Source organism: Helianthus annuus, chromosome 11 (genome assembly GCF_002127325.2).
Source record: "Helianthus annuus cultivar XRQ/B chromosome 11, HanXRQr2.0-SUNRISE, whole genome shotgun sequence".
NCBI lineage: Eukaryota > Viridiplantae > Streptophyta > Magnoliopsida > Asterales > Asteraceae > Helianthus > Helianthus annuus.
In genome coordinates, this window is record NC_035443.2 from 188,408,780 (window position 1) to 188,422,953 (window position 14,174).

At 35.8% G+C, this 14,174-nt stretch overlaps 1 protein-coding gene across 5 annotated transcripts in view; it reads left to right on the top strand.

Annotated features, from left to right (window-relative positions):
* Positions 1-14,174, top strand: part of LOC110889018 — a 92,884-nt gene that overhangs the window by 50,457 nt on the left and 28,253 nt on the right. For all 5 annotated transcript variants that reach the window (XM_035980397.1, XM_035980400.1, XM_035980399.1 and 2 more), the window contains one exon: positions 4,776-4,847. In XM_035980397.1, coding sequence (XP_035836290.1) covers positions 4,776-4,847 — 72 coding nt within the window. The remainder of the gene's footprint in view (positions 1-4,775; positions 4,848-14,174) is intronic.

The window sequence follows — 14,174 nt, forward strand, 5'->3', positions numbered from 1 at the left end:
AAACAAACGTTTATTCATGATCCACACTCTCTATAAATAGAGATGTCAACCCCGAAGGTTAAATGAGTTGAGCTAAGCATTTAATACACACACCACAAACTCCATTGTCCTTCACACATAATTCTTTAAGCATTCATTTGTAACAGCCAATAACTTTGTTTACCAAAGTGATCAATATACTTGAAAATTCTGTAAGTTGTTGTTTCTTGAAAGTTTGATTTCTAGTTCCGCACAATATTTTCCTATTTGTTGAAATCTATTTGCCATACTTAGTTTTTGAGCATCTTATATGGGATCAACACACTTCCCTTTCACCTTCAACCTCATCTTCATTTTCACCTTCTCCTCTCTCAACTGCCATTTCCTTGGCGTTTTCATCAACAATTTTTACATGTTCTCTAACAATGTCAGACATTGTGAGTATTTAATGTGTACGAAGAGGCTGTTTAGATGTTCAATCATTGACTGTTTTAATAATGTCCTCATTTTATTGTAACAGTCTTCTAATTCTTTGTATGCCCCCATCCAAGTTCTCAGCCATTTCCTGTTAAATAAAAAAAAGTAATTTATTAAGTATGGCGTTTTGTGTTTTTTGTTAAACTTATTATTCGAAAAACATACCTCCTTAGCTTCATTGTTTTGTTGTTCTTCACCAGCACCATGGTCTTCATACTATGTTAGTACTCTGACTAGAGCATGGTTCCCTGATGCAGAAACTTCAAACATCCTATTCTGGCTTTCTACATTTTCATCCACATCCCTTTGAATGAAAGCCTCTTCATTCTCATCATTGATTTGCATGGCGTTTTGCACTTCAGGGTCGTCTTCATTCTCATCATTGATTTGCATGGCGTTTTGTACTTCAGGGTCGAGTTCAGCATAATCATAATGATCATCATTATCAAAACCATCATCATCATCAACCTCATCATGATCATTATCAGCTTGCTCATCAACATTGTCAAAATCATCTTCATCTTCATTCTCAACATCATCACCATCAGCATCTTTTTCATCAACACCCTGCATTTTGTCTGTTGTCTTGAGTGTGGCCTCCTTAGCCTTCTTAACAATTTTCTTTTTAACTTCTTTGCCATCATGGCGTTTTGGCTCTCCACCATATTTCCTTTTAACCAGTACACTCTTAAACATGTCAAGAGTTTTCGTTGTAACCCACTTAATCGGGTATCCTTCTTTTTGTTCCAACCTTTTTCTATTGCAAGCATCATTCACCAAGGCAAGCTATAACACAAGACATTTTTAATTTTTAAATTGTTATTTTCTGCAAACTATTATATATGGAAATTGTTTTCTTACCGCAAGTATCAAGGGCCTTGTGAAATGCTTTTTTGGAGACCATGTGGTTTTGGCGTGTTGCAAGCATTGGATGAGATAACCACACCGGTTCAGTTGGTTTGTTTGAACATTTTGTTTAATGTTGTGAAAGAACTTTTGGTTGACGACCGCATTATCACTTGCATGCACAATTATATTGAAGAATGCTACATGGAAATTTAGGCAGAAGTTTCTCCCGAAGCTATCCATCTCAAGCAAGATGTTATCAAAGTAAAGCTTCACACTTGGTCTGTTAATCCAGGCAGTCCCTTTGAACTGTGCTCTCCACTTAGCCACTACTTGGTCATTACTTGTTGACCTTTTCCCCTTAATGGCCACATCTCCGTTCGGTATACTCGTTAAAGAGTTTATCAATTCTTCATTGATATGTATTGTATAGTTGCCAACATTTAGATTGTTTGTTCTTTCATTATAATTTTCAACCAACCCGTACCCAAGCATTGTGGGTATGCTGTCTATTTTCATCCTGAGGGCAGCACCAAACCCCATGTCGTGTACTTCCTGTCTTTGATTTAGATTTAGATTTATAAACCAAGCAGTCAAATTTGAGATTTTACTCTTGATAAAACTCTAGCCCCACTGAACTGATAAAATGGTTCTTCCTCAACCTCAACATCCTGGCTTAAGGCCTTCCTCTTATTGGCGTTTTGGTTCTTGCCGGTGTGCACATTTATTCTTACTCTCAACCCCTCTTCGCCTATAAAGCATGATTAATTTCCATGGGGTTTTAGTTTTCATAGCGTTCAATAAGACAACTGATACATGTCGTTTAATAACACACACAAATGATATATGTTGTTCAATAAGACAATCATAGATGATACATGGCGTTTAATAATACAAATGATATATGTAAAATGTCTTTCTCATACAGTCAAACAATATTATACAAACGATACATGTATTAGCGTTTAGTAACAAACTATCAAAGTATATTACATGATATATGGAGTTTTACAAACAAACATCATAAAAAGTAACCATCTGTACCATGTTTTGTTGTTGTCTTCTTTCGTTGCATGGTGGTTCTTTGGCGTTTTGGAGCAGGTGACCCTTCCTCTTCCACACCCATAGAAACTGCACATTTATTGATAAAATAAAACGCCAAAAACATCAGAAAACTAGCATAATGTAAATCAAAGTTAAGTCACTCTGTTTTTTGACTCTGGATCTTGTTTGATCTTTAGAAGCATAATATTTGTGGTTTCGCGTTTTCTAGGGTTTTTTCATTTTTCGTTGGAGTTGGGGAGGTTTCTCTGCGAAGTATTTATGTTTCGATCCCATTTGATGGGTTTTATAGATGCACATTTACCTTTTTGCCCTTAATGAAGCGGGTCCACTTTAGAAAGTTGATGTTATTTACGAAAACGCAACTGTGCCAATCTAACCCATAGATTGTTTTGATCCAACGGACGAGGGGCGTTCTCACTATTTTCACACTTATAGGTGTTTTCTCTAAATCATGCCCCCCATATATATATATATATATATATATATATATATATATATATATATATATATATATATATATATATAGGGAGCCGCTAGAATGAGAACCACCCCGAGTTGTAAGAACCGCGAGAACCACACCATTCGGGTCGCCGTTTACCATGATTTTTTTTACAACTAGATGTGTAAATTATAAACACATCCGTAAAAAAAAAATTTAAACGCCCCCCCCCCCCCCCGAGGGGGTAGTTTTTTACACCACAAGTTTGGTGAAAAAAAAAAGAAAAAGGAAAAAAAAATAAAAACACCAAACTTGTGGTGTAAAAAACTACCCCCTCGGGGGGGGGGGGGGCGTTTAATTTTTTTTTACGGATGTGTTTTTACACATCTAGTTGTAAAAAAAAATCGTGGTAAACGGCGACCCGGATGGTGTGGTTCTCGCGGTTCTTACAACTCGGGGTGGTTCTCATTCTAGCAGCCCCCTATATATATATATATATATATATATATATATATATATATATATATATATATATATATATATATATATATATATATATGTAGGGGATGGATCATGAGAAAACTAGTTTAAATGAGAAAACTAAAAGACTAACTAAAAAAGCCTAAAAAACATACCAATTTTTTTTTTTTTTTTGCAATTTTTAATAAAAAATCGCTATTTTTTATGAATGAAAAAAAATTTTCAAAAAAAAAAATTGTACTGCACATGTGCACTAATACGGAAAGCCTAAACCACTTCACCCACCCCCCAAAAACCTAAATTCACCCTCCCACCAAAAGCCTAAACCCCCACCCCCCACCCCCACCCCCAAAAAACCTAAACCCCCCACTCCCTCCCCCCTCTCGAAAACATAAAACTAAACCCTAAACATAAAACTGAAAAAAAACCTAACCTCCCCCCCCCCCCCCCCCCACACCCAAAAACCTAATCCTAAACCTCCAGAAAACCTAACCCTAAAAGCTAAACTAGACTCAAAAAGCTAATTTTAAGCATGTAATGCACATGTGTAGTACACATATAATGCACATGTGCAGTATAAGTTTTTTTTTTTTTGAAATTTTTTTATATATAAAAAATAGCGATTTTTTTTATAAAAATTTGCAAAAAAAAATGGTATGTTTTTTAGCTTTTTTTAGGCTTTTTTAGTTAGTTTTCTAGTTTTCTGATTTATATGTAGTTTTCTCATGATCCTCTCCCTATATATATATATATATATATATATATATATATATATATATATATATATATATATATATATATATATAGTTATAGTTATTAACCATGGAACATTGCGTTCTATATATGGCGAACAAATTGAAAGCCAGATAATATAATAAATAAAAACTTAGGGAAAATTTTTATAATAAGTAACATGTTTGGTAACTTTTTATATCACATTTGATCTTTTATCTGTTTGATTTATTAATAGGAAGATGAAGAAATATGAAACTACAACTTTACTTTGGTTGTACAATTTGCATTGATGTTCGTTGAAAAATTTTATTAATTATGTGGTTGGCTACTTGTACACAAAAAGTTTGAATTTACTTTTTTTAAGGTAAATTTCATTCACACCGACCTCCTAAAAGAAATAAGGGACAACAAAAACACGCTGAGGTAAAATACATCAAAAACTATACAATCTCAAATTTACGCCGATCATTCCCATTAGATAGACTTAAACTTCGACCTATGTTTGACTAAAAAAAAGCCAAGGCTTTTGATCTCATCGATAATCTGCTCCACTTAGACTTCCTTGTTCGAAAACCGTTTCTTCTTACTTGCTTTTCATATACACCAACATGCAACAACCATACCAAATATATATACATATATACACACATCAATAGGGGTGCGTGGAAAGTTTTAGTTATTAGTACTTTATAATTATATCAACAATTTATACTTTTAATAGCTAATTTTTTTTCTTTCATGTTATTGCTTAAAGGAGGAGCAGACAACCCAAGTTATTGCTAAACCTGAGAAAGCGTTGGAACTTGGATCAATGCATGGAATTCTAGTAAGACCTCGTGCTTTTCCTTTGATCATTCTCTTATATTAATTGAACTTATCCATATTAACACACAAGTTGGTTATAAATATATTTGAAAGATATAAAATGTTACATAATTTATTAAGGATATCGATGAAATCATAGAAGTTTATATATATGATCTATAGTAAAGTTAAGTGACGCAAAAGAATATATAATTAATAGATTGTGTGTATATGTCTAGGTTACACACAGTAAAAATCTGGCTCGTATAACCCTTTTAATCTTTTATACCACATGTATATGAAGTCCAGGAATCCATTTTTTAATCATTTAAACAATTTGTTGTTGCCCATTCATATCACCGGTTAATAATATTAAACGGGTTCTAGGATAAAACATTTTGGGTTAGACCATCACCAATGCAAGATTTTAAATGCACTTACAAACATATCTAGTTAACTGTCACATCAGATTTAAATAAATGCACAAAAACATATTTTCTCTCCAATCCTACAAACATCATTACCAATACTTACATATCCACTTCATCGCTACTTTTATATTTATTTTTAAGAATCAAATTCTTTTTTATCATTACTCCGCTCTTTTATTTTCATATTAATATATATTGAAAATTATAAAAAGAAAACATTAAACTTTAATTAAAATATATGTATATTAAATTTTGTATTAGTTATTTTATCTAAGGTAGAATTAATAAATTTATGTTTTTATATAAAAAAATTACATTTTTTTTTTTTGTTATTTTACCTAATTACTACATTTAAATTTAAAATGGAAAATAAATATAGTGTAAAAGTTAGTAAAGCTTATAGTATACAACTTATTAGTGTATCTCAAAATAAATTAAAACAAGCAAAAGAAAAAATAGATATAAAACTTACATTTGGCCCCATCATCTCACCAAATACACCATTCTTCACCAAGTGCATTCCCCTCAAATGCAAACCCCTCCAATGCATTCTCCCTCAAATGCTAGATCCACATAAGTCAAATGCAAGTTAAATGCTTTGCACTAGCCATGGTCTTATAAAGTTTTACCTCTCGTGTTGGTGACTTAGCTCGAGTTTGCCTCGATATTCCACTGCATTCACAACCGAAACTCATCACCTTAGCCTCCATTTACCGCCAACAGTATCCACCAATCATAAACTCTGCCGTTTCTCTTGTTTCTACCCACCAAAACACACGAAAATGTAGAGCTTAAAATTAGTTTTACCCATTTTTCGTATTTTTAACTTAAGTTTTCTAACAATAGCATGGCCTAAGGCAATACAAACTCTTTACGTACTCAAGGGTCGGTGATTGTACCTTGAACTCCCACATTGGTTTTGAAGATGTATTTTCTATAATAACCATGTTATCTCGGTCCATTGGTCCACTGTTAATATTTAATTGATTGCCGCTGTTAATATTCAATTGACCATTAAACTCCCACATAAATCCTTCACATTTGTACACAGAGGCAATAATAATAAAACTATTTAAAACAAAAATTATTGAATTGAACCATTGAACAGATTACCACATTTTGTTACGTCCAAAAGGTCAAAACTCAAAACGATGAAAGTATATCAGATGACAAAAACGTCCCACATTCTACGCGGCTTAATTTTTTTCTCTAGGTTTACTTTCATGAAAGCGTTTTTCTGTTTGAGTTTAAACTCAAAATAATAACGCATATAAAGCTGCATTTTAATTGGGTACAAAATAGATTAAGCTCTTTGAAAGTTTTTAGGCTGCAAGCTTTCTGTTTATTTTCGAAAATGATTTTTTTAACTTTTAACTCAAATATGCATGGAATTATTTTAAGAAATTGGTCGCGATAGATAGTGCTTTCCAAAAAGTCAAAACTTGAAGGATGAACATATAGCAGATGAGATGAAATCCGTAAAAAGAGGTGAACAATCAAATGTGATAAATGTAGGAACTAGGGTCACTTTTTATTAAAATATATTACAAAATAAATAATAAATAATAACGAGACTCTTGTTATTTGTGGGAAAATCGACTAGTACAATACCGGTTACAAAAACTAAATAAACGAATATAAAAATACAACTAAATTGTACCAATCTTGATTCGAGGCCAATGTCTTTGAAAACTTCAACCGCACTTACGAGATCAAAACTCCGCTGCAAGACAAGCAAAATTGTTGACGATTTTGGTTGAGGCACGTGTTCAACACGCTTCCCTTAAAACAGATTTCGCGCCTCCTCTCAGACGGTTCTGTCTCCCAGGATACAACAACCGGAACAGTATGTGTACTGCCGGAGATGACTCTCATGCCCGAGATAGCACCGGGTATAATTTGGTGTTCATACAATTAGGAAAATATGAAGTTGAGAAAAGAATAATTTAGAGAGTGCTCCTCTCTAAATTTCCATGGAATAAAAGACGAATTTGTTGTGTCTATTTTTCTTCTTCTTCCTCAAATGAATAAACCAAATTCATTTTATAATGAGATGCATAGACTCATTCAACCCTCTTAATGATTGTCATAAACATGATCATTAATCTTGTAATTAACAGGATAATTAATCTTGTAATAAAAAAGGATTGAGACTCTACATAAATGGACTTTAGTGGTTCTGTCAAAACTGTCATTTCTCTTAATGACTAGAATTAAACGAGTTGAAACAACTAGTTTGACCAAGTCTAACCAGCTGTTTTGTTTCCGCTGCAAACCTGCGTGCACGCCTGAACAGAGTTGCTAGTCCATGCACACGCTATATGGACCTTACTCCACGCCATATGGAGCCGCGCATCACACGGATGCCACTACGCATACCAGGACGCCACCTGGTCATGCGCCATCCATACTCGCGCGCCACACGAATGTCACTACACATACCAGGACGCCACCTGGTCATGCGCCATGCCATAGCATCCGCCTATGCCACCCAAAGGTGCGTCATCTGCGTATCCGCCATGTATCTGACCACCCGCTCATGGGCAAAAATATAATGGCGGTATGCGAAGTTTAAAGCACACCACATTAGGCTAATAGCCCATGTCACGCGCGCATGTGTGCAGGTGCGATGCACCCGTGTTTGCCTTTCAAGGAGTGCTCCTCCTTATATACCACTTTAAGTTTTGTCATTTCACCTATGTGGGACAAGATGACAAATCTCAATCCATTTTTCTCATCTTTGTTTGTTCCAAACATACAACTTCAAGCTTCGATATCTCATTCATCTTAGCTCTATTTGGACATAGTTTGAACACAAACCCATAAATAATTATTTATACAACTCATATATAAAAATTATTGATGTCCAAAATATTTAGTGAAAAACTCATTTTCACTAAATTTCCAACAATCCCCCAGATAAATGGAGATCGATTAAAACACACAAAATTCTCCGATAAAACCTCGACAGTCGAGTATTGCAGGATAGGTAGGTTTTGCCTTTGAACCTTCCTTTGTGAAGCATACTTAGTCTACTAGGGTTTTGTAGACGCGATGTCCTTGAACAACCCCCCATTTGTGTAAATGACAATATACATTCACACAATAATTTCCCTAGCCGGGCCATCCCCTCATTATCGTGTCCTATTATGGTCCTGGAACACTAGCCTGGTTCTGCGAGAGCTCTAGGATTGCGCACCCCACAATGCCATTCGAAGCGACCCTACTTCTCTCTCACATTGGTGATTCCTTCGAATCATTAAAAGCATTATGGCTTACTATGATTTCCACAAATCAATTAGCCATATATTATGCTTAGCCTCACAAAAATGTCACTGAATATTATAGGAATGGACTAGGACGTATTTAAACACCCTGATGTGCGTGAAGTGTGTTATGTTTTTTTAATATATATATTAAGCCCTTTTTACGCTTTTTAGCCAAGTTTAAATTTATAAAACACGATATTTACTAACACTAAACACACATATGGGCAAGTGCACCCATCGTGGACGTAGTATAGTGTTGGTAAGATACCGAGGTCGTCCAAGGACACAAGAGCTTTTAATACCGGTTTATCCTCAACGTCTAATCAAATCAAAATGTTAGAAAAAGATTTTTAAACTAAGAAAATAAAACTAACTAAATGCTGAAAAATAAAATAAAAATAAAAACAGATAGACAAGATGAATCACTTGGATCCGACTCGTGTATTAGTATAACCTTTGATTATTTTCGCACTTTTGCACTTGTTTAAGAGATTATCTTAGTTATTGTAGTAGGCCCCTTTTTTGAAGGCGACGTTACCCTCAACCCAGTAGTTTGAGTCAGCAAGGATACAATCCTAAAGGGTCGGATTATTGAAAGATAATGAATTAAGTTATTAATGCAAATATGGTAGGCCCCTCTTTTGGAGGTGACATTACCTTCGACTAAGTAGTCTGAGTCAGCAAGGATACAGTCCTAAATAGCCGGGTTATAGTATTAATAGTAGTTAACTTATGAGGGGATCAAAGAGTTTGGACCCCCGCCATCCAATACCTTTGGGTATTGAAGGAGGTCCTACTAAATTTGACCCAGGTCCCTTGCAAGATCTCTAAACGCTGAACAAGGGCAAGACCCTTACCAAACCGTTTCCTTAACCCCCGACCAGGTAGCCAACATACCTTCATATAGACCGTGGAGATATGAATGGTGAAAATCTTTTATTTTATATAAACAGTAAAATAATGTCAAGACACCACGGACAAACGATCAGGAAAAGTCACCTTCAACATAAGCAACTAGTTATTAAAGTCATTAATACAAAACCAAATAAAAAGTGCAAAAGATTAAAAATAAAAAGTATTATACTAAACACTTGTCTTCACCAAGTGATGTAAGAGACTTAGGTAAACATGGCCTTGATTGTCAAGAACTCTTACGATCAATCTTGGATCCCGAGACGACTCACACACTCTATGATGGACAATGGATGATGGTGGTGGATGATGGTGTCGTGATGGTGGTGGATGAAGTGTGAGAGAGGTGGTGCCAAGGGATGAGTTGCAATGAGCCAAAGCACTCCTATTTATAGGCTGAACTAAGGGCTGGGCACGGCCCCGTGTCCACTGGGCACGACCCCGTGCCCGTTTGACACTATCTCTCCTCATTAATTGTAATTCGCAATTACAATTAATGCGCCTGCAGTACTTTGGGCACGCCCCCGTGTTCACTGGGCACGGCCCCGTGGTGAGCAATAGAAGCTTCTATAGGTTTGTCTTTTCTGCTGCTTCTTGGGCACGGCCCCGTGCTCGCTGAACACGGGGCGTGTTCAGTCCTCTGCCTTCTCTGTTTTGCTTGGGAGGATGCTGTCGAGGGATCGGGCAATCCACTTTTGTTCCTTTTCTTGTATTTATGTTAGATTTAGCCGCCTTTTTGCTTCTTTTGTTAATTAGAGCTCATTTAATCCTGAAAATACAAAAGGAAGACAAAAACACACTTTTTCCAACATTAGTACTTAAAAAGGGTTAGTTTTATGCCTCATTTGATGTAATTTATATGTTGCGTTTTACACACATCAAATACCCCCACACTTGAATTTTTGCTTGTCCTCAAGCAAAACTCTTTAATGTGGCTTACACTCCCAAATGGAATGGGTAGAAGAGAAGGTTTTGGGTTTGTCATAGAGTGTCGGGATTTTCCAAGATTGTTTAGGTTTTATTTTTACTTATTTACAATCATATTCGTCATGATTTATTAAAAACTTTTCATAAGGTAAATTATTTATTAAGGCATAACATACCTTTCTAAAATTCCATTTATATACAAGTTCACATACCTCATGGGAGAAATCACTCACACTCTGCCGAAGGTGCATTTTTAGTGAATCACTCGAGAGCGGCATGGAACTTATTCCTACCATAAGCTTGCCAAGCAATCAATCCTCCTCCTTTATAACTTTATACCTTTGTAAATATCAAGAGGACTTTTTGGGTGAAGGGTTAGGCTTGGGTTAAAGGTGGGTGGTTGGGTTAGTGGTTAGTAGAAAAGGGCGAAAGTCGTAAAAAGCATCGGTTTTCGTAAAACATTTTGTTTTTGTGACCTTTTTTTTAAATGAATTATTTCTTCAAACAAGTTTTTGTTTGAGGAGCTTTGTTTGTTTATTTCTAACTTCATTGTAGATATATTTTTTTTAGTCACACGAAAACCGAGCTTGTTACTTAAAATAAAGGGTAAAAAATAAAAAAAAGGTTTTTTTGGTGGGTAAAAAGGGTTTTGGGTTAAGAAATGAAAAGGTTTAGGCTCAAAGGGGTTAACTAGGTGGAATTTTTGGGTAGGTGAAAAGAAAAATAAAAATAATGGTGTTGAAAGAAAAAGGGTTAGTCCTAATGCCTCCATCATTTACTTACTTGGGTTTAAGTTGGTAAGGACCGGGAATGAATTGTCGTGGCAAGTTCTAGAGTCGTAAGAACCAAGCGGCTATTCACACAAGAAACGAAAAATGAGCATTTAGCGTAAAGATGTATATTTATATGCTCAATAAAGGCTCAAAAACTCACTTTTGTGGGAATGGGTTTTTATGTGATCGAGTATATATAATCGAATTTTAACTAAGCTTGTCATGCCGTTTCATAATTTTCTTATGTTGGTTCTTTTTATCACGACGCTATCGGTTGTAAACTTATAAAAATATAACCTTGTTAGTCTTAGAATTCCCAACTTAAACTTAGACAAAATAAATAAAAAATTTTTGAAAAAAATTTGGGGTGATTAGCGGTTCCAATAGAGTTTTGTGTAAGGCTTGTTATTAGGACTTGCAAAATTCAAGGTTTTAGCATCCCCCCACACTTAAATTACACATTGTCCTCAATGTGTTCCAAAAATAAGTTTTTTGGTTGATTAAAATGTATAAAAGTGGGTTAAAAACAAGATTTTATGTTACTGGGTAGCTAAACACGGGGTGGTGTTGGCTGAGCACGGCCCTGTGTCCAGACTGCCAGTACCAAAAGTAAACAGAAGGCTGGGTACGTGGGCATGTTCAATGAGCACGGCCCCGTGTCCAGGTACCTGAACTGGGCATTTCTGCAGATTTTTGGGCACGGGGGCGTGTTGGGTTGAACACGACCCCGTGCTGAACTTGCTGTAATGAAGAAAAATTGTCGAGAGGCTCTGTTTTTGTGCATGGGGTGTTGGTTCAAGCTTCCCTTAGTATCCTTCACCATCCCGAGTGTGTTTTATTCCTGCAAATTAAAACTAAACTAGAAAGCATAAAAGTTAAACTAATCTAAAACTAAGGATAGTTCCGCGGAATGCCTCCGTGGTGCGACGTTTATAAGGGTCCTTGGCTAGACCCTCCTTATCGGGTGGTTCTGGCTCATTTTCAATTAGGGGGTCATTGTTGCCAAAAGGATATTTCATTGAACGCTCAAGATCTATGCTCCTTTTGAATGCCCCTAATTGAAGAGGTAGATTATTAAACTTCCGGTTTTTCAAAGCTTCGTGAGTTTTTACAAAAGGTCTTCCCAACACTAGAGGAGTGTCATCGAGGATGACAAAGTCGGTTGGAATAACCATTTGATTTGTTTGAACCAAGACGTCCTCAACTACACTGATTGATTTTATTACTCTCCGATTAGATAGAAAAATGGGTATTTGAAGTGGAGCAAAATCACTAGTACTTAATTTTTCGAAAATGTAATTAGGCATTATGTTAACACAAAGATCTTTATCAATTGTGACGTTACTAATAAATGAATTTTCAAAAAAACATGGAACCGGTGTAATGTTTATTTCAAAAGGGTCTTCTTTTATTAGCGAAGTTTGATCATTAGTTAACTTAACACTTACCATTTCTCCAATTTTAGCGTTAGTGTTTAGCTCCTTTAAAAACTTAGCATGAGTTGACACTAAACAATGGTTTTCAAAAGAAGGTGACAAGAGATTATTTTTTTCAAAATTAGACTCTTCTTGGATTTTTAACGTTATCGGTCTCACCTCTTTCGTTGTTTAACTCATGTGTCGGTTTTTCACTTGATTGCTCTTCCATTTTTAATTCCTCAATTATCGTTTCTTCCTTTTTTAATTCTTCTCTCACGCGGGACTCCTCTTCCCTTGCGCGAGATTCTTTTATGCATCTTTCGATAAATTTAAGGTTTTCTATTATCCTATCGGCTATGTCGGTGATAGAGTAAGGATCGGGATCCTCAAAGCTTGAATCCGGTTGTTCGATCCTTGGTTCCTCATAGTACCCATATGAAGTAGATGGTTCACACCATTGTCCTTCATTGTAAGCATATGATGGATAAGGGTCGTAATTTTGTTCTTCATAGTACTCATATGAGGTAGTTTGTTCACACCATGGTTCCTCATAATAAGTATATGAAGGTGGTGGCTCATATCTTGACTCCTCAAAGTATGAGTATGAAGGTTCATACCTTGGTTCATCAAAATATGAGTATGCGAGGCTAGGTTCATACCTTTGGTCTTCATAGGATGTGTATGAAGTTGATGGCTCGTACCTGGGATCCTCATAATAGTTGTATGAAGTGGATGGTTGAAATAAGTTACAACATTGTACCGAGTGCGGGTTACCACAATTAGTGCAATATTCTCTCATATAATCATCCTCCTCATAGGTGTAGTTGTAGCCTCCTGAGTATTGATCCATAAGAATCACTCAGCAGACCACAACTGAGTCTCGGGACCAGAAAACAGAAACAAAGACGGAAACAGAAGCTGGACACGGCCCCGTGTTCAGTGGACACGGCCCCGTGTTCAGGGTCTGTATCTGGGCGTTTTAATAAAAGTTACTGGTCTCGTTGAGCACGGGGGCGTGTTCAGTGAGCACGGCCCCGTGTTCAAACTCTGTATCTGGGTATCTAACTAAAAATATGCAGCACGGGGGCGTGTTCAGTGAGCACGGCCCCGTGTTCAGGCTACTGTAAATGCAAACTAAACTAAAATGCAGAAAAATGTGCGCGCGTTTTGAAAAGGTTTTAAAAACCTGATTAGGCCGTCGATTTTAAGCTTTCTTAAAATCCTTGTGTCCCCGGCAACGGTGCCAAAAACTTGATGTGCGTGAAGGGTGTTATGTTTTTTTAATATATATATTAAGCCCTTTTTACACTTTTTAGCCAAGTTTTAAATTTATAAAACACGATATTTACTAACACTAAACACACATATGGGCAAGTGCACCCATTGTGGACGTAGTATAGTGTTGGTAAGATACCGAGGTCGTCCAAGGACACAAGAGCTTTTAATACCGGTTTATCCTCAACGTCTAATCAAATCAAAATGTTAGAAAAGATTTTTAAACTAAGAAAATAAAACTAACTAAATGCTGAAAAATAAAATAAAAATAAAAACAGATAGACAAGATGAATTACTTGGATCCGACTCGTGTATTACTATAACCTTTGATTATTTTCGCACTT